This window comes from Calliphora vicina, chromosome 3 (genome assembly GCF_958450345.1).
Source record: "Calliphora vicina chromosome 3, idCalVici1.1, whole genome shotgun sequence".
Classification (NCBI taxonomy): Eukaryota; Metazoa; Arthropoda; class Insecta; order Diptera; family Calliphoridae; genus Calliphora; species Calliphora vicina.
In genome coordinates this window covers 48,262,132-48,285,163 of record NC_088782.1, presented here as the reverse complement: position 1 = coordinate 48,285,163, position 23,032 = coordinate 48,262,132, and the positions used below count along the sequence as shown (strand labels likewise).

General features: G+C 33.4%; 5 protein-coding genes across 5 annotated transcripts; 3 read left to right on the top strand and 2 right to left on the bottom strand.

Moving 5' to 3' along the window:
- Positions 1-1,731: 1,731 nt before the first annotated feature.
- On the bottom strand, positions 1,732-9,109 carry Ythdc1 (YTH domain containing 1). The gene is made up of 3 exons (XM_065506538.1): positions 8,959-9,109; positions 7,649-8,736; positions 1,732-3,668 (listed from the first exon to the last, which is right to left on the bottom strand). Exons 2-3 carry the CDS (start codon positions 8,523-8,525, stop codon positions 2,380-2,382), a joined length of 2,166 nt encoding a protein of 721 aa, XP_065362610.1. The 5' UTR covers positions 8,526-8,736; positions 8,959-9,109; the 3' UTR covers positions 1,732-2,379.
- A 1,249-nt stretch (positions 9,110-10,358) lies between these two features.
- LOC135954751 (pineapple eye protein-like) lies at positions 10,359-11,740 on the top strand. The gene is made up of 2 exons (XM_065504976.1): positions 10,359-11,067; positions 11,127-11,740. The coding sequence occupies exons 1-2, from the start codon at positions 10,581-10,583 to the stop codon at positions 11,642-11,644; spliced, it is 1,005 nt and encodes a 334-aa protein (XP_065361048.1). The 5' UTR covers positions 10,359-10,580; the 3' UTR covers positions 11,645-11,740.
- A 468-nt stretch (positions 11,741-12,208) lies between these two features.
- Positions 12,209-14,785, bottom strand: LOC135953821 (uncharacterized). The gene is made up of 3 exons (XM_065503833.1): positions 13,846-14,785; positions 12,779-13,609; positions 12,209-12,715 (listed from the first exon to the last, which is right to left on the bottom strand). The coding sequence occupies exons 1-3, from the start codon at positions 14,729-14,731 to the stop codon at positions 12,219-12,221; spliced, it is 2,214 nt and encodes a 737-aa protein (XP_065359905.1). The 5' UTR covers positions 14,732-14,785; the 3' UTR covers positions 12,209-12,218.
- A 1,224-nt stretch (positions 14,786-16,009) lies between these two features.
- Positions 16,010-16,715, top strand: LOC135953754 (pineapple eye protein-like). Its single transcript, XM_065503739.1, has 2 exons — positions 16,010-16,120; positions 16,176-16,715. The coding sequence occupies exons 1-2, from the start codon at positions 16,010-16,012 to the stop codon at positions 16,713-16,715; spliced, it is 651 nt and encodes a 216-aa protein (XP_065359811.1).
- Positions 16,716-16,953: 238 nt separating this feature from the next.
- On the top strand, positions 16,954-20,522 carry Gem3 (Gemin 3). Its single transcript, XM_065505062.1, has 4 exons — positions 16,954-17,221; positions 17,290-18,980; positions 19,129-19,575; positions 19,638-20,522. The coding sequence occupies exons 1-4, from the start codon at positions 17,032-17,034 to the stop codon at positions 20,310-20,312; spliced, it is 3,003 nt and encodes a 1,000-aa protein (XP_065361134.1). The 5' UTR covers positions 16,954-17,031; the 3' UTR covers positions 20,313-20,522.
- The last annotated feature ends 2,510 nt before the right edge of the window (positions 20,523-23,032 follow it).

Below are 23,032 nucleotides of genomic sequence, written 5' to 3'. Positions count from 1 at the left end.
AACATAAATCTTTTTAAATTTCAAAAATTATCATGTATGCATGATGATACACAGAAAATAGTTTTAATATACTCGTAGATAGTTTGATTTTAATTTAATTCATAATTTCTGAAATAGTATGATTGTTTTCATATTTTTTTGTTTTAAAATAAAAACTATTTTAAAAAAAATTTACAAAAATATTTGAACTAAATCATTGCGAATGCAACTGTAATACTAATAATTATAAAAATGTATGTAAAATTTTATAACATTTATGAAGATGTTCTTATTCTGAATAAAAATAGTTTAGGATAAAAAAAGTCATGTTCGATTAATAATATTTATTAAAAAAGTCATTCCAATTATGTTTTAATGATAAACAACATATCTTAAGAATATATGTATGTTTCATTCAATGAACAAAAAAATAATTGTTTGTAAACATGTGTATTTGACAGTATGATAACTGTTTAATGGTCATTTCCACTCCAATTAATAATGAATATTGATATACTAACAACGATCTGCTAACTTTCTCTTATTGAAATTTGCACACAAAGTTAACAGATCGTTAATTAGCACAGAACTTTTAATTTTAAAGCATATTTTCATGAAAATCAAAGAATCCCCTTACACAATTTTTACTTACATACGCCATCTATACAATAAATACTCCCACATTCATACACGTACATTTCCTCGTTTTACATACATTTCGCCATTTTATAATTGCACTGTACAGGTGAAAAGTTCTTTAGAATTGTTAAGTTAATGTTGGTTGGTTGGTTGCTTGTTTTGTTTAGTTTGATATATAAACAAAAGTATATATTGTACATATGTTTCCCCTGATAGCACTAATGAGTCTTTAATGGAAAACAGCAATCTTGACAGGCTAAGCAAACAAAAAATATGCTGACTGACTGCATGCTTGGAAGTGTTTTTTTTTTTTTTTTTTTTTTTACTAGAGGTCTGAAAGACAATAATAATAATAATAAAATATTAGTTAAATATGTTAAACAATTTGTATGTAATTTAAAAATGAGCAGGCAAAACAACAACACCAATTAGGATAGTATTGCTTTGCTGATGTGAGAGTAATGGAATAAATAATTAATTCATTGTTTAGTTGTTTTTGGTTTTCGGGTTTCTGTAAAAGAGAAAAAAAGCTGGCAGCTGTTTGTATGTGTAAGGACTCTAAAGTAAAAGAAATTTACTTGAATCCTTGGGAATTACTTGTGATCACTTGAACAAACTATGTATTTACGAAAGTCCATTTAAATGTCTATTTAATTGGGAATTTATCTTTGTAAGTCCGTGTTTAAGTGATTGAAAAGGTTGGTTGGGGCGGAATTTATATTAATTCCTTTAACACTATTGCACTTGTTTGTATTTTTTGATTCAATGATTGGTTTTAGCACTTGATTTATATATTTTATATGAAATATTTTAAAAATTTATTTTCATTCGAACCAACACTTTTCAGGTGAGTGAATTAAATTTTTTGTTTTAATTATAACTTTGCTTATATTCTTTCTTTCCTTGTTTGTATTTTACTTGCAATAACCAACAGTTCGTTTTTTTTAAGGTAAGGAGAGTAGTGAACGTCTTTTTTCAAAAAAAGATTTATTTTCAAAATAATATTCTTTTTTTTAGTCAGTCTTTTGTTTTAAAATTTGTTTCTTTTTTTATTTGTTTATAACTTTGAAACATAATCAGTGGCTCTCCACCTTAATTTATTGCAATAAAAAGTTCTTTTTTTACGTTTTATATTTCTTTTTATATGTATTTTTCAATATTTTTCTTTTTGTATGTTTAATTCTTAAAAGTTTTATATATATATAATTATGTAGAAGGAGAAAGAAACTAAATTAAGGTTAAATACTAAATATTAAGTTTTGTTATACTTTTTTTTAGTTTTTTTTTTCTTCGTTAAGCATCAAATTCAAATATTTTTCACACTTATTTTTGTTTAAATTTTTAAAATTTATGTTTTAAATATTTTTTCTTATCAATTGCTGGTAAGGTGTTGTAATATATGTATATATTTTAGTAAAAAGAACTATATTGATTTTAAAAACACTTTTAAAAAGTTGAGAATACTTTTTTCATTTCTTTTTTACTTTCGAACACCTTTAAAATATTTTGATTTCAAAATAAAAAAAAAATAATCACTAATTACGTTGCATAGAGTACAGTGGAGTGGAGGGAGGTGTCGTCTAATGGTTGGTTGATTCTTTTTTTTTTTTTTTTTGTTTGTTTGTGTTAAAATAGGAGGCTTGTTGTTTAAGTTATTACACTATACGATTTTCAGTGAAAACACAAAAATTGCGTACGATTCGATAATTTTATAAAAATTAGAAAAAAGAGAGGAGATAAATATAGATTTTTTTTAAACACTTAACGACGATTATCTCGATAACTGCGTCCACTATTGCGTTCATTACCGCCACGGAAGTGACGATCACGATCTCCACCACCTCCACTGCCTCCACTACGTGATGAACCGCCCGCACTACCACCACCACGATGATGGTAGTCATTAGCACGACCTGGACGATCACGCGAACGATTCGTATTTGAATTAGAGTTGCTGTTACGATTACCGCGATAATTTGAGTTGTTTATGCTACCGGGACCGCCGGGAGCACTGTTGCCACTACCACCGCCAGCTGCGGAACTGCTATTGCCATTACCACCACCAGACATATTCGGTGGAAAGCCGGGTGGCAAAGAACCGGTGGGTAAACCAGCATGTTTCCAAGCTGCAAAATCTTCGAATGATGGTGCATTCTTATCATAACCTGGCGGTGGAGGGCGCATTGGCTGGGGTGGAGGATAGTCGGGCAATGGTGGACCATCGTAATATCTTGCCGGTGGTGGCAATTGTTCATAAATCGAACCTGGCATACCAGGAGGTGGTACAGCAGTACCACCCGGTGTAGGTGGTGGTATTTGACCGAATGGTGGTACAAACGGCAGTGGCGGCAGCTGGCCGTGCATGGTACGCATATAGTCAGCCAAATATGCCTCAGCTGCAGCGGTGGGCGTCATATACCTTTCCCAAGGAGGTAATGAAGAATCACCCCCACCTGCTCTCGAGCCACCACTACCACCGGCACCACCACCTGGCCCACCGCGACCATAGGGTGAGCCACCACGCTTATAACCTGACCCTGGATGGCCCATATGTGATAGTTTGTATGGGCGATGAGGAGCACCATAGGATCTTTTATGACGCATAGGACCACCACCATCACGACGATCGCCACCACCACCACTACGATAATGATTACTTCCTCGGCCACCACCACGCGATGATAGACTTCTGGGAGCCTTATAAATCACCCGTATACCCTTTTCTCTCATCATCTTGGCTGTTTCCTTTGATTTCCGTAAAATAGGTGTCAATTCAATTTTATCATCTTCGGGAAAGAGACGACACAATTCAGCTCCAACTTTTGGTTCAATCTCTTGACCATCACGTCCAATTTTAACCGGTTTATTTTCATTCCAGGAATTATACAAATGAGAGGTACAATTAAACGACAGTTCTTTGCGACAAATCCAGTCAATTTCGATTACACCACCCAATGCTTTAGCCGAGATACTTGGAGGCAAAACCCATGATGGCTGGGGTATGTCACGACTTGATGGCGCTGTCATGCGAGCAAAACCAGCGAATTTTCCTTAAATGAAGAAAAAATAATTTAAACAAAACAAAATTTATCTTTGAGTACATTTCTATAGAACTAACTTTACATCAAAAAAATTATTATTTCACCGTAAAAATAACATTAATCATTTGTTTACGTTAATTAAAAACAAGAGAGCTATATTCGGCTGTGCCAAATCTTGGATACCCTTCACCAAATTATACTTTAAAATAATTTTTATACCCTACACCACCATAGTGGGGAGGGTATTATGCGTTTGTGCAGATGTGTGTAACGCCCAAAAATATTCGTCTAACACCCACCTTAAAGTATACCGATCGACTTAGAATCACTTTCTGGTTGGCTGGCTGTCTATGTAAACCTTGTGCGCAGAGTACAGGTCGCAATTTTGAAGATATTTCGATCAAATTTGGTACATATTATTTTTTCGGCCCAATTGAAACTGGCTGAAATCCGTCCATTATTTCACCTAACCCCCATAACAATGTCCTCTCGAAATTGGACTTTATCGGTCATAAATGTTTAATTTATATATGTATCTACACAGATTTCGCTCCAAATAAGTTTTATATATACAAAATTCATGTCACCAAATTTTGTTACGATCGGTCCATAATTAGTCATAGCTCCCATATAGACCCGCTTCCGAAAATCACTTTAACGTGCTTAAATCACTTAAAAATGTTGGTATATACACAAAATTCAACATAAATAACTTTCACATAGACATAAAGCACACGACCTAATTTTATGGTGATCGGTACATAATTGGTCATAGCTCCCATATAAGGCCCACTTCCGAAAATCACTCACGCATATAAATTATTGATATTTTAAAAGAAAAATATTTTTACTCATTTACTTGGTGTAGGGTATTATATGGTCGGGCTTGACCGACCATACTTTCTTTCTTGTTTTTAAATATTTTTAGGTGAACAAAATTAAATTTTTTTTTTTAAATTTTTGTATAAAATTGTTTTCTTAAATTTTTTTCTTTTCGAAATTGTTTTTTAATTTTTTTAAAGTTTTTTTTAATTAAAAAAAATTTTTTTTTTGGAAAAATAATTTGTGACAAAAAAATCGGGTTACAAAATATTTTTCTCCGATTTGGATCCAACTTACTATAGCTTTATATACACATCTGCTCAAAATAATAGATACACCTAATTGGAAAAAATTTAAATGGCGGTAACATTGAAAATTTCCTCGCAAGCGTTAAGAATACATCATATTATTAAAATTTCTATCTGGCAATGTCATGTCAGTCAAAAATCTGGCAACTATTTGCTTTCATGTTGATTTTTAAAAACGAATTTATTTGAATTACAAAAAATTATTTGCTCATAAAAATAGATACACATCAGTAATTTGTAATTTGTTTATATACAATTTTTTTTTTGTGCAATTTTTTGTTCCTATTTACGTGAAACAGTAAGTATAATTTAAATTTTAGCAACAATTTTATAAAAAATAGGACTCTTTTGAAGAAAATGGGACGAAATCATCATTGTACCGAAGATGAGAAAAAAATTTTTCAAACGATGAGAAATCAAGGAAAATCATTACGGGAAATAGCAAAGAGCATAGGAAGATCTTTACATTTTGTCCAAAATGCTTTATCTAAAAAACAAAAAAGAGAAACTCGCGGTAGACCAAAGAAAACCAGTCCAGAAACAGATAGGCGGATCGTCCTTATGGTTAAAAAAGACCCTTTCATATCATCGAAAGCTATTTCTGCGGAGCTATGTAACGAAATCAGTCCACAAACAGCTCGTCGTCGTCTTTTACAAGCTAAATTGCCAGGAAGAATTGCCAGAAAAGTGCCACTAATGCGCCAAAAAAATATCAAGACAAGATTAGAATTTGCTAAAGAGCACTTACAATGGTCCGGGTGTGAAGGCGAAAAAAAATGGAGAAATATTTTATGGAGCGACGAAACAAAAATAAATTTGTTTGGAAACGACTGCCAAAGAAATGTACGCCGACCAAAAGGAAAAGAATTCCACGTTAAATTTACAAAAAAGACGGTAAAACATGGCGGGGGAAACATAATGGTTTGGGATTGCTTTTCATGGAATGGTGTTGGTCCGATATTCCGAATAGAAGATACCATGAATGCTAGTGGGTATAGAGACATATTGGAAAACGTAATGCTTCCATATGCATCGGAAAATATGCCATTAATATGGACATTCCAGCAGGACAACGACCAAAACATAGTTCAAGATTAGTTAAAAACTGGTTCTTGGAGAATAACGTACCTGTTTTAAGCTGGCCCAGCCAATCCCCTGATTTAAACCCAATAGAAAACTTGTGGAGTGAATTAAAGATAAGGCTTTCGAAGGAAGTTTTCAAAAATAAAGACGATTTATGGGAGAAAACGCAAAAAATATGGTACGAGATTCCATTGGAGAAGTGTCAGAACTTGATATCCAGTATGCCCAGAAGAGTGGAGAAAGTTTTACAAAACAAAGGTGGATATACTGGATACTAGCTTTACTTTAATAATAAACTAATTTTTTTAAGATAAAATTTATTAGCTTTTGTTTAATAAGAATTTTTAAAAATGTATCTATTATTATGAGCACCAAATTTTTCGAAATTTAAGAAATTTAATTTACTTTATAATATTTATTATTAATTATGAAATATTTTGTTTTTGTTTTTTACTCTCCTTTTAACTATAAATAAAAATCGACTGAATTTTTTTTATAATTTTACAATATACCATTATTTTTTTTCGTTTTTAAAAAATAAATTTTGGTGTATCTATTATTTTGAGCAGATGTGTACATCGTTGCAATGGACTTTAAAATATCTATCATTAGATACCCATATTATCTATATTAATGACTTAATAATCCAGATATAAATCGAAAATAGGCCAAAAAACGAGGTTTTCCCGTTTTTTTCCTTATATCTCAGCCATTTGTGGGCAGATTTTGTCGATTTTAAATAGCAACCGAGCCGGAAGAATTCCCGACATATTGATGTATGAATCATGTATGTAACTTATTTAGAGGCTACGGAAAGTTGATTTCAACATACAGACGGATATGGCTATACCGACTTCGCTATCTATAACTATCAATATATATCGGTTGCTATTTAAAATAGGCGCACAAATGGCTGAGATATAAGGAAAAATCCGGGTCAACCTCGATTTTTGACCTATTTTTTATCTATATCTGGATTACTAAAGGTATATCACACATGGCAAATATTTGCTCAAAACGTGTTTAACGTGTTTACTTTTACAAGTGTTTTGTAAGATCAAACATCTTCAAATAAAATAAAGCAAAATTTTTTGTTTTGAATCAACCAAAGTAAAATAGGTTTTTGAAATAAATAAAATGTATTTTATTTAGTGGTTACGTCTTTTTCGACAAATATTTGTCATATCTGACCCTACCTTAAGTCATTAATATAGACAATATGGATATTTAATGATAGATATTTCAAAGTCCATTGCAACGAAGTACATATAGTTTGGACATACAATGGAAAAAATATTTTTTAACCCGAATTTTTTTCACTAATAAATTAAAAAAAAAAATTAAAAAAACTAAAAAAAATTGGAAAAAATTTAAAAAAAAAAAAATTTATTTAATTTACCTATAAATATTTATTTTTTAATTTAAAGTATAATTTGTAGAAGGGTATAAAAGATTCGACACTGCCGAATATATCTCCCTTACTTGTTTAAGATATCCTTTGTTCAAGGACAAATTTTTTATTCCATATCCTGTGTTCAAAAGAAAAGGATTTTTAGGAAATATATAGTAAAACTAAGATTAAAAAGTTATATACAAATGAAACTACACTATTTTACATTATTTTTATATACATATATAGAATTTAAGCTTTGAACCTCAATAGAATAGCAAATTTAAAATGTTAAGGAACTACAAATTTCGTATTACCACAGAAAAATATTGTTTCCTCCCAATATTAAAATCGTATTTATGTATATAACTATATACTTTACTTACCGCTCTCGTTGACGGAATAGATTAATAAAACATTACGTGCCTCCTTGAAAGCCTGACACAGATTGGCATCGTTCTGGGGTAAAGTGGCCCAAACGCTTTTACTCTTAGCTATGGCCACGTTGTCCGCATTATTTGATTTAATTAGGAAGAAACGTGTATCACGGAACAAATAATTCAATTTTGTTTTATAGTCATAGGTCGAGACGCTTTTACTAACACCTCCACCACCACCCCCCGAAGAGCTAGTTTTCTTTTCCGGTGATGCACTTTTAGAGGTATTTTTACGACCATTACGTTTTATATTTGCTGCCGAATCGGAGTCCTCCGATTCTGAATCGCTATCGAAAGGAGTAGTGTTTTTGGGTTTACCAGTTTCGTCATCGCTGGCGTCACTTTTTGTGCTGCCACTGACATTGGCATTGTTGGAGGAAGTATTTTGTGCGTTGTCAATAGACTTTTTGCGAGAAGTTTTAGACTCACTAGCCGATTCTCCCTTGTTATGTTCTACCGAATCAGTAGAGGTATCGGCATCTTTATTGGATTCCGTTTTTTTCTTCTTAGATGAAGCCGACTTGCCATTGACAGCTGCAGCGGTATCTTTCGGAGTTGAACTAGAACGTTTGGTGGCTGACTTCTTGTTGGAATCTTTCGAGGCCTTATCCAATTTTTTTGTTTTTCTCTTCTCTTTAGATTTATTCGAGTGCGATGTACTTACAGAACTAATGCTGGGTTGAGAGTCCGATGAATCCGAGCCAGATTCGGAGGCTTCGCTGCGCGTATCAAATGAATCATCGAAATGCTGCAGTTCCTCAGCAATGTCAGCTTCATTTTCATCTAGGCCCAAATGTACAGCATCTAAATCAGCCATGATTTTCATTGATTTTGTTTGCTGATCTGCTGTCAAAGTCAATTGGATATATACAATTGCACACTCTCACAAACACTGGTATACAATTTCACATACAAAAAATATATTGTTGCAAACTACCCGTAAAAAAACAAATGCGGCTTTTTTTCCACCGTGTCACTAAAGGTTTTTTTGTTTTTCGTTTTATATGCGTTGTTTTTATTGTTTTTTATTTGTTCTCCTACTTGACATTCATTCATGAAATTGGCATCGGTGAAGCAGCAGCAAAAACAAGAGTTGTATGATTGTGTGTGTGTGTAAAAAGAGAAAACATGTAGTGAGAAGAATAGCACAAGAAAAAGAAGCACAAAGGAAAATTTTCAGAACTTTTTTTTTGCCGATCGAATGTGTGTATGCCGTCTTGACAAAATCTAATTCAACTTTTTCCACTTAAAATAATTACCTTTTGAACAAACTTCATTTAATTGTTATGGAGTTAAGCCTGTTGCAAGTTTTAGTGATAATTTCTAGTGAAAAATAGTAATTTTTCAATAAAATTTATAAATTTTCACGGAGCTTACATTCACAATACTTTTTTTCTATGCGTCAATTTTTCATTTGACAATGGCGTAAGAAGAGTACAGATACAGTTTTTTTAACGAAACTTAACGAAGAACTCGTGTAAAATAGAATGTCAAAGCGCAACGAAGTAGCCAGATTGTTTGCAGTGGAAAATATTTTGAATTAATTGATTATTCATATTAATATCAAATATACACAGCTTAGTATTTTTAATCTATCTTTTTTGCAGAAATTTGATATTGGTATATACATGAATTGTTTAAATTAAAAATATATTCCTAAACTGCTTTATTTTTTTAAAAATGTTCTATTATAAACATATTTTTAGGTGAAGCACAGTAATTTAAAAATGTAAAATAAAAGTAAACTATATAAACTATCACTGGATTTTTTGTATTAGTTTCATTCCAAAATTTATTTTCTAACTCACATTTTTTAAAACAAAAAAGTTTTTTATATTTCCGACGATGACTTGCCGGGTTAAACCATAGAGAAATACACATAGAACGAAAATTCAAACAATAATATTATTCCAAAAAAAATCACATATGCGGGTGTTGTTTTTGTTTTCATTTAGTTTTTATTAACTAAATGCATTCTCACCACATAGGTTTTTGACAACTGAGTTAGGCCTTTGACAGGAAAGCTTCCGATCTATGTACACTGATGGACAAAAGTCACCGCCATTTTCCTTTAGAATGTTTAAAGGACTACCACGTTATAAATATAATTGAAACACAAAATTTTATTTTTTCAACAAAAACATTAATTCATTTTAATTACACTTCAGTTAAAACTAGTCTTTTTAACTTAACCTTATTTACAAAAACGTAGCGTGGCGGTCCTTTATACATCCTAAAAGGGAAATGGCGGTGAATTTTGTCCATCAGTGTATTTTTATATATCAATCATTCAATAAACACATAGATCGGAAGATGAGAAAAATGTCAATTATGAAAACTGAGATTTGAATACATTATCAAAGATTAATAAAATAAATTTATCAAAGATTAATAAAACGATTTTTTATGGAAATTTTATTTTATAAACAAACGTTTGATAAATTTAACATTAGTATATGAAAAATGCAACTCAAAAAGTATTGATGAGTTACTTTTGAGTATCCAGTAAACTCAAATATTTTTACATCACTAATACGGTCCGGCACAACTAATTTTTAGCGGGTCAAAAAAGTAATTTAAAATCTTAAAAAAATAATGAAAACATGTAGTTTATGCAACAAAAGCACTGAAGCGAATGGTCTATCCCTAATTCACTTTGGTGAATGGATGGAAAAGAGAGGATTGCGTGTGCACTATTATTGTTTGGTGAGTGTTGTCTAGTTCCAATTTTGATTGAAAACTTAATCGGGTCCTTTAGTTGTTGTCAACTCATTTGCCACAACGTGGAAAAGATCATAATGGTATACTAGGTTTCCTTATCCGCGATATACGTCAAGAAATAGCTCTGGCACAGAAGCGCAAATGCAAATATTGTTTTGAGATGAGCGCCTCCATACAGTGTTGTACATGTAAGAAATATTTTCATTTGACTTGCGGTCACACCAGCAAATGCCTATCGCAATTTTTGGGGGAATTTAAATCATACTGCCATGACTGCGTGCCGGTCGATCAATATGAAATAGAACTATTCGCACGTAGGCCATCGCAAACAACAGAGGTGTGCTTTATATGCAAGCAAATTATGCTACAAAATGCGACTCGTTGGATATATTCGAAATGTTGTGGCAGCGGTTTTACGCATTCCAAATGCATGAAAATATATGCTCTAAGTGCAGGTTATTATTTGTCGTGTATTTGGTGCAAGGATAAACGCTTTCGTGAGGACATTAAGTACCAGGGAGTGTTTGTGCCAGATCGTGAAGCCAATTGGGAAAAAGAAAAAGGAGCATATGGAGAATTGTATCGCAGTTATAAACGTTGTGATATGGCGGTCTGTCAATGTCCCAAGGGCAGAGATTTTAAAAATGGTAATTGTGTATATATATTTAAAATTATAACTAGTAGTTTCATTCAATTATTTTTACAGCTTACAAATGGCAACTTATAACATGTAAATTCTGTGGTTCTTTTGGAGCCCATACACCAGGCTGCATTCCCGGCTTTGAAGGCTCCAAAGAAAAAATACAGGAATTTAAATGTGACGTTTGTTCAATTACCGAGCAAACTATTATTCATCATAAAACATTCGCAGGAGTAGTAGAGGATGATTTATTAGACACCTCACTTTATGTTAACAAAGAAATAACAACGGAAATTGGACCGGTATTAACTCTTAGCCAAAGTTTAAGTACTATTAATACGTCATCTGACAGCACAACATCACAAGAAACGGTTATTAATGTGAATTTATTAAAGCGTAACTTGATAACACCGGAAATGCCTAATAGTTCTAAGTCTGTTACTGATGAAGGAAGTTTTCAAGAGGCTGCGGTAATGGATGATAACACTATTGCAAATTCGGGAATGGATGATAACACAATTGCAAATTTACTGGTAAAAAGACTGTTGGATATGTTTGAAGAACAAAAATATTACAAGAAATAAAGATTTAATCCAATTATTTACTCCAGTTTAAAAATGTTAATCACAAAATATACGTTGTTAATTTCAAATATCTAAAGAACTGTAATCGTAAAAGTATTTAAACTTGGTTCCTGTTTTGTATCACTATTTGTGATTTGGCTGAAAATGGGCGGTATTGGATCATACAAAGTGAGAAACCGCAAATATAAAATTAGAAACATGATCCTGGGGGGTTACTCTCTATTGCGATGCGAAAGCAATTTCGATGCGAAAGGTAAATGCGTTAAGAATACAATTTTGTACTCTGTGTCGTCTACGCAAACGCTTTCGCAAAAAGAAGCAATACTGGCACCACAAAATAAACAATAGCGAAGAATGACAAAATTAAATGTCAAACTTGTAAATAAAAACATTTTAAATTAATTTTTTGTGCGATGCGAAAACGCAATAAAGGGTACCAATTGTACCATTTTTCTTTCGCATCGCAATAGAGAGTAACCCCCCTGAATGAGTACAACAATGGGGGTTATAGGGAGCAGTAAGTGAGCTTACCAATTCTCAACAATTTTAAAGAAGCAACAATCATTATTATTTGTTAAAATTTATTTTCAAATTGGTAATACCAATCAATTTGACTTTGGCCCAGAGAAGATTTCGTTGTTTTCAAAACGTTTTCAAAATCTTCCATTAGAATTTCCTTACAATTGAAATCACGCTGAAAGGCTTGCATAGCAGTTTCATTGCAAATATTACAAATATCGGCACCAGAATAGTTCTCCGTTTGACTGGCAATAGCATCTAAATCCAGAAATTCGGAAAATGGCATTTTACTCTTATACAAATCGAGTATAGAACGTCTGGATAATAAATCGGGTGCTGGCACATGAATTAATTTGTCAAAACGCCCCGGACGCATAAGAGCATCATCAACCATATCAGGACGATTTGTAGCGGCTACCACCAGAATGTGAGCACTCTGGCCTGATGTAGCAATAACGCCATCCATTTCTGTTAAGAGGGTGGACAGAATACGAACTTGAACATCGCCTGAATTTGAAGAGCCACCTAAGGATCTACGGCCTACTAGAGAATCTAAAAAAATAAAAATAAAAATACTCATAAAACCAGAAAATTATATTTCATACATATACCTACCAATTTCATCTAAAAATATTAAACAGGGTGAATTTTTACGAGCCGTTTGAAAAATTTTAGCTAAAAACTTTTCTGCGCAACCTACATACGGCGAATAGACTTCTGCCCCCGATGTGGCTATAAACGTCATATTTGCCTCTGTAGCTAAACACTTGGCTATTGTAGTTTTGGCACAACCTGGTGGTCCATATAACAATAATCCCTTTGGTAGGCTTAAGCCGAATCTTTTAAATGACTGCTCCTGTTTTAGACCTGCTAAAACAGAAACTTCTAGCTCTTTCTTTAACTGCAACATACCACCTATAGACCCAAATGTTTCTGTTGTCCTATAAGCCGTTACATCTGTTCCTTTTAAGGAAATTGGTTTGGATTTCTTTAGTATATCAAGTACAATATGTTCAAAATTCTCTTCGGTTTTAGTTAAAACAATTTGGGTCACATTGCGCACTAGTAAAGCTAAATCAGCTACAACATAACCTTGTGTATGTTTGGCCAAAATTTCCAATATTGTATGAGGTATATTAAGATGAGGTATGCTATGCTTTAGAAGTTCTTTTAAAATATGACTACGATGTTCTTCTTGTAGAGCTGCTATATTTATTTCATGTTGAAATCTTCCGGGACGTCTAACAAGTTCATTGAGATTATCCGGCTTAGAAGTGGTAGCCAAACACATTATATTAGTTCGGGTGGTGAAAAGGTTATCAACCAATGATAATAATTGTGCCGAAATACGCACAGAATTAGCCAACGATTCCGAGTTGTTGCCGCCAGCAGAAGTGGCCTGTGGACAAAGTAGATGAATTTCTTCTAGAAGTACAATGGTGGGATCTGTAATGGAATTAAAGTATAGTGAGTTTTATAAAAGTATGAACAAGTTTTGTAATTCTATAAAGAATGAATCCTCAAAGGAATGAAATCAATATATTTGAAGTGCAAAGGAATTAAACATATGAATTAATTACCAGAATGGTTAAGAGATAAAATTTATTTTGATTTCGAAAATAGATTTAATTCTTTCGAACCTTTCATATAAAGCACACTAAAAGATTGATGGAAAACTGTACCTTCATTTTGTAATTTATTTTCAAAATCACAAGCTGCATTAAATATTTTTCTCAATTCAGCTTCAGTCTCTCCCGGATACTGTTTTAGGCAATTTCCAATTTCAATATGAAATACATTACAATGATGGCGTTGTAAAAACTCCTCCACTAAAGTGGTTTTGCCACAGCCAACGGGACCAACTAACAGTGTATTCAAGCTCATACATAATGAACGTTTTTGAAAACGTTGCATGCTTACAAACTTCATTAAATCATCAAGTTCTTGACTAGCTTCAGTAAATGGTGTCACATTTAATGCTACTAGATCTCGATTTAAGTTATTGTTTGTTAATGAAATATTTTTAATATTTAAATTTGTATCATCCGTTACTAAATAAATGCCATCATCTGTACACTCATCAAATTCAATTCCTATAGAATCTACTCCATTGTCTACGAAAAATGTATCAGTAACTGAACTACCAGGTGTTAAATGGTATTTTTGTAGTAATGTTTTGGACAATTCATGGAGATATGATTTTGTTAAAAGACTGGAGTTTTTGATAAAATATTGTGGATTCAATTGAATTATCACATCAGCTTTACAAGTTACTTGATTTTTTTCCAATAACTTTAATTCCTTTAAAATCAATCGTTGATCCTTATTACTAGTATATTTGGCTACACATGTGTCCATATAACATGCACCATCAACATCGGATCTAGGAAATATTTGAGCTATGGCATAATTTTGTGTTTCTGATGCAACTTCTCTAAAGTAACATTTTGCCCATTGGCCCGGCCTTGCATTAACAGGAAATTTATCTTTGGGTATTAAACATTTTTGATAACTCAACGAATCTATTGTGACCAATGGCAATATTGGCAGATTTTTATTGAAGAGCATTTTAATTAAGACACATTGAACATTTTTTTTTATAAAAATAAACCAAAAATTTAAACTAAAGGAGTAAACGAATAAAAAAACCACATTTGTTTTGGGATTTTTTTTATTAATAAAAAAGTTGGGAAATTTCATTAATTGCAATATTGCCAGATTTGGGTATTTAAAATTTCCCTTTATGAGCCAGTTTTGTACTAGGGCTAAAGTTTTCAGTTTTCAATGTCAATTATGAAAACTGAGATACTTTATCAAAGATTAATAAAAAACAAGTAAGAGTGCTATATTCGGCTATGCCGAATCTTATATACCCTTCACCTTTGTTGTGGATGCATTATTATTTTTTATAATTAGTATATATGTATGTACATTGCCCACTTTCAGCGTACAGCATCCTAAATTTATCAAGAACACAAAAAACAACAACAACGCCAAACGAAACAAAACACCAAAAGAAAAAACAAAATACGCAAGCCAATGAAACCAACACACATCCAAACATACGTTTAATTGTATAAAAAACAACAACGCCAAAAGAAACAAAACACAAAAGAAAAACAAAATACGCAAAGCATATGCTTCCATCCAAACATACGATTTGTTGCTTATTTGACAAAAAAACCAACACACAACCAAACAAACGCTTAGTTGTATAAAAAACAACAACAACGCCAAAAGAAACAAAACACAAAAACAAACAAAATACGCAAAGCATACGTTTTGTTGCTTTTTTGTAAAAAAAACCAACACACAACCAAACAAACGTTTAGTTGTATAAAAAACAACAACAACGCCAAAAGAAACAAAACACTAAAAAAAACAAAATACACAAAACTTGCACATCCAAACATACGTTTTGTTGTTTTTTTGTCAAAGCATGCAATACATTGTGTTTTTTGATGAAATTTTCAGAGGTTGTCTCGGATTTTTGCTCATATCTCCGTTATTTATGGACGGATTTTGCTGATTTTAAATAGCAAAATTCTCGAAAGTATGTCTGACAGAATTGTTGAAGATTTGGATCCCGGAGATATCTGGGGCCTTCAGAAAATTGATTTCAACAGACAGACAGACGGACAGACAGACAGACGGACATGGCTTAATCGACTCCGCTATCTATAAGGATCCAGAATATATATACTTTATAGGGTCGGAAATGAAAAATGTAGAAATTACAAACGGAATGACAAACTTATATATACCCTTCTCACGAAGCTGAAGGGTATAATAAATAAATATCATTTTTAGCGGGTCCAAAAAGTAATTTAAAATCTTAAAAAAATTATGAGAACATGTAGTTTATGCAACAAAACCACTGAAGCGAATGGTCTATCCCTAACTCACTTTGGTGAATGGATGGAAAAGAGAGGAATGCGTGTACACTATTATTGTTTGGTGAGTGTTGTCTAGGTCCAATTTTGATGATTGAAAACTAAATCGGATCCTTTAGTTGTTGTCAACTCATTTGCCACAACGTGGAAAAGATCGTAGTGGTATACTAGGTTTCCTTATGCGCGATATACGTCAAGAAATAGCTTTGGCACAGACGCGCGAGTGCAAATATTGTTTTGAGATGAGCGCCTCCATACAGTGTTGTACATGTAAGAAATATTTTCATTTGACTTGCGGTCACACCAGCAGATGCCTATCGCAATTTTTGGGGGAATTTAAATCATACAGCCATGACTGCGTGCCGGTCGATCAATATGAAATAGAACTATTCGCACGTAGGCCATCGCAAACAACAGAGGTGTGCTTTATATGCAAGCAAATTATGCTACAAAATGCGACTCGTTGGATATATTCGAAATGTTGTGGCAGCGGTTTTACGCATTCCAAATGCATGAAAACATATGCTCTAAGTGCTGGTTATTATTTGTCGTGTATTTGGTGCAAGGATAAATGCTTTCGTGAGGATATTAAGTACCAGGGAGTGTTTGTGCCAGATCGTGAAGCCAATTGGGAAAAAGAAAAAGGAGCATATGTTTAACTTTGTTTTTTTGTGTTCAATTGTAATTGAATAATAAGCACAGAATAGGGCGATATTGATATATAAAAACAAGTTTTGACAGAAATAGAGTAATCAGCTGATTGACTGACTCCACCTTATATGAATTGGCTTTGGTTTTGTTAATATTAGCAGCTCAGTCTGGCATCACTGCAGTGGTGTACTTTTTGACATTTAATTTTCGTGGGTCTTTTTTTACTGTGTATCGTGCTAGAACAGGTAAACAAAAAAAATTTGCTCAACGTTTGTGAAATTTATAATAAAAATTTAATTAAATTAAAAAATACTTAGTGAAAAAATGGACACAAAAGGCATTGCTCACAAATTGGATGCTAAAGAAAGAACCGATGATGTGCGTCTAAAAGAATTGGCGCCATTCAGTAAAATGCTACTTTCGGAGCCGGTGCGTAAAGGTTTACATACAGCTGGCTTTATGTATCCCACTGTAATACAAGCCACCGCTATACCAGTGGGTAAATCAGGAATGGGTAAATAATACTTAACTCTACTTGCATAATTTAAACAGTTAAAATATGAATTTTCTTTATTTTACCAGACTTATTAGTGCAATCTAAATCGGGCACCGGAAAAACTTTGATTTTTTCTACGATTGTCTTGGAGTTCTATCAAAGCGATTTGCGTGAGCCACAGTCGTTGATTGTGGCACCAACACGTGAAATTGCAGTGCAAATTGAAGAAATTCTTAATGAAATTGGTAAATATTGTGCAGGATTTCGCGCTGTTTGTGTTATTGGTGGAATGGATGTGGCAGAGGATCGTAAACGTTTGCAGGGGGCAAAATCTGTGGTTGGCACTCCGGGAAGAATTTTACATTTAATACAAAATGAAGTTTTAAATACTTCACAAATATCCACGTTAGTTATAGACGAGGCTGATAAAATGTATACACAAACATTTCGCCAAGATTTACAGAGAATACGCAAAGCTTTGCCAAATCGCAAACAGACCATAGCCTGTAGTGCCACATTCATTGATAATTTGGATAAGGAATTGGCAAAGATTATGAAAAATCCTTTGCTGATATCCACAGAGGAACGTGCAACACTCTTGGTGGGCATTAAACAATTTGTCTATGAATTGCCCGAACAGAAAACAAGTATTTTAGAAATGCAATTGAAATTGGAGGCCTTAAGACATATATTTGGCAGAGTAGCTTTTAAACAGTGTTTAATATTTGCTGGCTCACAATCACGTGCTGATTCGTATCGCAATTATTTGGAAAAGGATGGCTGGCCTTGTGAACTGATATCTGGGGCTCAGGATCAAAAAACACGTTTGGAGAATTTCCGTAAATTTCGTGAATTTAAAACACGCATACTGATGGCCACCGATTTAATGGCACGTGGTGTGGATTCCGAACATGTAAATTTGGTTATTAATCTTGAGCTACCAGTTAATGTAGTAACTTACCTGCATAGAATAGGCAGAGCAGGACGTTTTGGTTCTCATGGTTTAGCCATTAGTTTTGTATCGTCAGAAAAAGACCAAAGGAATTTTAAAAAACTTATAACCGAAGTTGGTACTGGTATGAAGGTGTTGAAGTTTCCTTTGAAAGATCAACCAGAAAAGAACCCAAGAGATTTATGGAATTTTGGAGAATTTGAAGAAGATGCCAACTACTTTGGTGTGTATCAAAGTGATATTCAGAAGTTATTGGCTCCCCTAGCCTCACAAGACAACATTACACTAACTTCTTCGCTGTCGGATAATAAGGAAAATCTTACAAATAATATTTCATCCAACCAACAATCGTCCATCGACACCAATACTTTTCTAGTCAATTCTCAAGATAGCGCTTTGCACGTGCCAAATTTGTCCAGCGAACAACTTAATGCTCAACAAATCATGTTATCTCCCTCAAATAATGAAGACTGTATTGAAGATTTACCACCCTTAGGTACACCACCACCACCGCCAAACCCCTCCGAAAATCTTAACACAGCTGGAGAATCTCACAACAGCTCCTCACACCATCTGTTAACTTCGAATACTATTGATGATGCCAGCAGCATTGCGGCTGATAGTTTGCGTAGCAGTCAACAGGATATTTCACGTTATCAATCGGTATTAATGCAAAAATCAGCCATACCAACACTGGTGGAATTTCTGGTCGATCGTCATTCTTCACAGGACTCACAGACAAAGGATTGTGAACCTTGCACTAAAATTGACTTATTTGATGCTTACACCAAGGAGGTTTTAAATAACAATGAATCTTTCACAGAGGTAAGTTGAAAATAAAATACATTTTTCAATTAATTTTTGTTCAACAAAATTTTTAAACGTTTGAGAAAGTATTTGATTTGAAATCATTCTCAATTTGTAAGATTTCAAGTTACTATACACACCACATACATTTGCAACATCTTTTCAGCCTGCAGTAACCGTGGATGAACCATTAATGTCCTCCAACAAATTAGCACAATTGAAATCTTTGCTCATCGATAAACCTGATGAAAAATCACCCACTAACAATGTACATGATCTGTATTCCGATTTTGCCAACTTCCAAGAAGATGACATTTCGACCTCGGTATCTGAAGATATTGATAAACAAACCTTTATACTGTCCGTAGCTACGCCATCTGTACAACAAGATTCTTTTTCAGAATTACAAAACAATTCTTCAGATTTATATCCGGCCACAGATGAAACAAACATAAGTATGGGAGATAAGGAACCAAAACATTTTCCATCGCCAGCTCACAATCAAGTGACAGAATTTATGCCAGACCTCTTGGCTGGGCAGATGCAAAAAAATAAACCGCCACAGCAGCATCAGAAACTACAGCAAAAGTTATCCATTAATAAAACTGCTCAAGTAAGATGGATTTTTGAAACATAAAATTATAAAAATTACCACTTTTGAATTTTGTTTTTTAGATTGAAATACCACCTTATCAGTCGCCACCCAATTCCGTCTCACCTTTAGTGAATGCTCTGCAAAATAATGAAAACAATTCATCACCAACTAGTGAAAGTTCTTCAGATTCTGCCACATCGCCTCAAGATGAAGTTTTGGACAACTCTGGCTCTGATATAGAGCGTAGTGGCAATACGAGTGGTTTTGATGAAAAAACCTCAACATCTGGTTCATCGGGCATAGAATCTTCAGAACACAATAATACAGAAGAAAGGCCTCAACAAATTCCTGTGTACTATACATCAAGTGAAGATGAATCGTATGAAAGCGATGACGAAGAGGAAGAGGAGGAAGAAGAGGGGGAAGATAATGATGATGGAAGTGAACATTATTTTAATACAGATGAAGAAGCTGAAGAAGAAGATGGAGATGCTGATGATGATGACGAGGAGTTAGCTGAATGTCTTGAAAACCGCATGGCCACAGATTTCACTCAAATTCATACTACAACTACCACTCGTAACCACAGTAGCAATTCATCAAATACTTTAACAAACCCCACAACAGATTCTCTCAATTTAGCCTATCATTCGGCTTATTCTCGATGGGTCGATTTGTATTGGAATCAAATGACCCTGGTACAAGATTATGTTAAGTTTTTTAATTTCACTAGACAACAGCAACAAAATGAATAGACTAACTAACTAACTCAACTTATTAAATTGTTGTCTTAAGGAACATAATTGAACTATTTTATTTTTCTTTTACTCTGTTTTTAAGGAATCTGGAATTTCTTTATTTTATTTTTTTTTATGAAAAACTATACATTTGAATTTAATTTTAAGACTGTCTTAATTGAATTATAACTTTAATAAAAAGTATTATATAGTGGATTTAGAGAGAAATTATGTTAGTTTTACTTTTTTTTATACTATTGGTAAATACAGTGAGTGATAATACAATGGAAACTTTTTTTGAAAACTATATTCCGTAATTTAAGTTTTCAAAAACATGACCATTTACATTGTGGTGTGGTACACTGTGGTGCAAAAGGTCATTGCCTCAGTACTTGCAATAGACAATCGGTCGACGTCGGATGGTTGGAGCGACTCGGCAGATGACATGCCAACAGGAGTTTTTTAGTGAACAACACATTCAGCCCAATTATGAATAAAAATTCCCCGGGAGTTTTTTCCCTTTTCCCTTTTCTCATTTTTCCTATTCAAATTCAATGGGAAAAAACTCCCGGGGAACAAACTCCTGCGGAATTTTTTATTCATAATTGGGCTGATTATGTTGTCTGACCGACAGTAACCTGGTCTCCTCTGTAGATGATCCACATTCGTCATCTTAATACAACCAGATGCGATCCAGAGTGCATTATTCTGAGCCGTTTGTAAACCTCGCCATTGGACGTCACTAAGGAATAAGGTCCATACTGTACGTCACTACAATCGTCGCCTTGACCATGCCCCAAGAGGTGGCAGATAGAGTTGTAAGGACCTTGTTCTTGTTTCTAAACTTTTGGTTGATGTAAATTGCGTGTCTTGAAAAGTGAAGGCCGCTGTCGAAGACTACCCCTAAAATGTTCGTGTTTTGAACCGTAAGGATAATTCGTCCTTCGATTAAGATGATGAGCGCCGTCCTTAGTCTTTGGTCCAAAGAGACGCCGAGGATTTCAAAGCAGATAACCTTAATTTTCGTTACTGAAATAAATCTGCTCTGGTGGCCAGATATTAAGTGATTTTGGCACTTAAGTCGTCGATATTGAAATATGATTAGAGTTCAATCATCTGCATACAGACATATTCAGGTAGCTTAGCAAGATATATATTAAAGAGCATCGGTGAGAGTACTCCTCCTTGTGGAATGCCCATTTTCATCCTGTTGTATTTTGATTTCTGATCTCTGAACTCAACAAACGCATGTCTTCCGCATAATAACCAGCGTTTGACATCATTGTGAAGTGTTGAGTTCGTGATGTCATTGATCAGCATCGATCAGCAGTGATCTAAAATTTTAGCTACAGGTGTTAATAAGGAGATGGGTCGGTATAATTCACTTTGAGTAGCGGATTTGCTCGGTTTTAGAATTGTGATAATTCGAACGACTTTCCGGATATCTGGAATCACCAATTGGTGAATTAGCATTACCATAGATATGCTATCCGGACCTAGAGCTTTGGAGGGTTTTGACTTGGAGATAATGTTCTCGACTTCACGGGAGGTGAAGGAGTATGGCTGAGTATCTCGGGAGAGAATCTTAGTTCTCCGAACTATTGCTATTTTGGTCCGGTTGAGTTTTATGAATTGAGCTTTTCTTGACATGATGTTATAATCACCGTGGGTGGGTATATAATAACCGGACATATTTTGTCCAGTAAAAAATATCAACATAAAAAATATGTTTAAAGCATCGCTCCTGAGTGGTTTATGGCGACAGTCGTCTAAACATAAAGTCGAATACTCCTCTGCTGCGCTTATGTGAAATTTCATATCAATCAGATCTCTCAGTTAGAAATGGATGATTTATTTTCAAAATATTTGTTTCTAGCTCTCATGAGTCCGTTTAAATGGGGTATATTATCGAGAATCGATGGTAGTGATAATTATTTCTTTTATTGTAAATAAACAGGAGTTCAATTAAAAAATACTTAACATAATATAAACTCTTAATTTTCTCTACAAAACTGTTCATAAAGTTGTTTGCCACAAAATCAGTTATTAATATGTTTAATTAAATAATTGTTACTTTAGCCATGATAATGATTATGACGACTAAATACGAGTACAACAGGCAATACAGACAATTTTCATGTTCATTTGTCCATATCTGTAAAATCAGAAGTTAATCATTGTCATGTGTTAAATGAAATAAATATACGGTGTGTTTAAAGTGCTATAAACATTATCATCAGTTGTTCATAATAAATAAATAAATAAATTAATAAATGCACTATACTGTACTGTATTGTATATATTTATGGTTTGACAAACATTTTGCAATATCATCATTTCATCTTTTGCACTGAGTGTTAGTTGTTGTCGATAAAATACCATGAATGCGTGAATAATGTGTCTTTGGGCTAATTGTTAAAAAGTGTTTTCAAAATTATACACATAAAGGAGATACAGAGTCAGAGATACAAGATGATAATTTGTAAACTCTTATGATTTATTAGATAAACTTTAATAAATACTATTACATATTTGTTTATCAAGAAATTAATATTGTACAAAATGTAAGATCTTTTGTTTTATATTAATTTCATGTTAAATAAATTATAAATAAAATAAGTAAAGGCCCAACTATAATATGCATAAGCTAGCTTAAGGTAATGTCAAAACCGAACGAAAAGTCTGTCAAATGCTTAAGGAAATTCAAAGAAACTTTTAGGTGGCTATAATGTACTTAC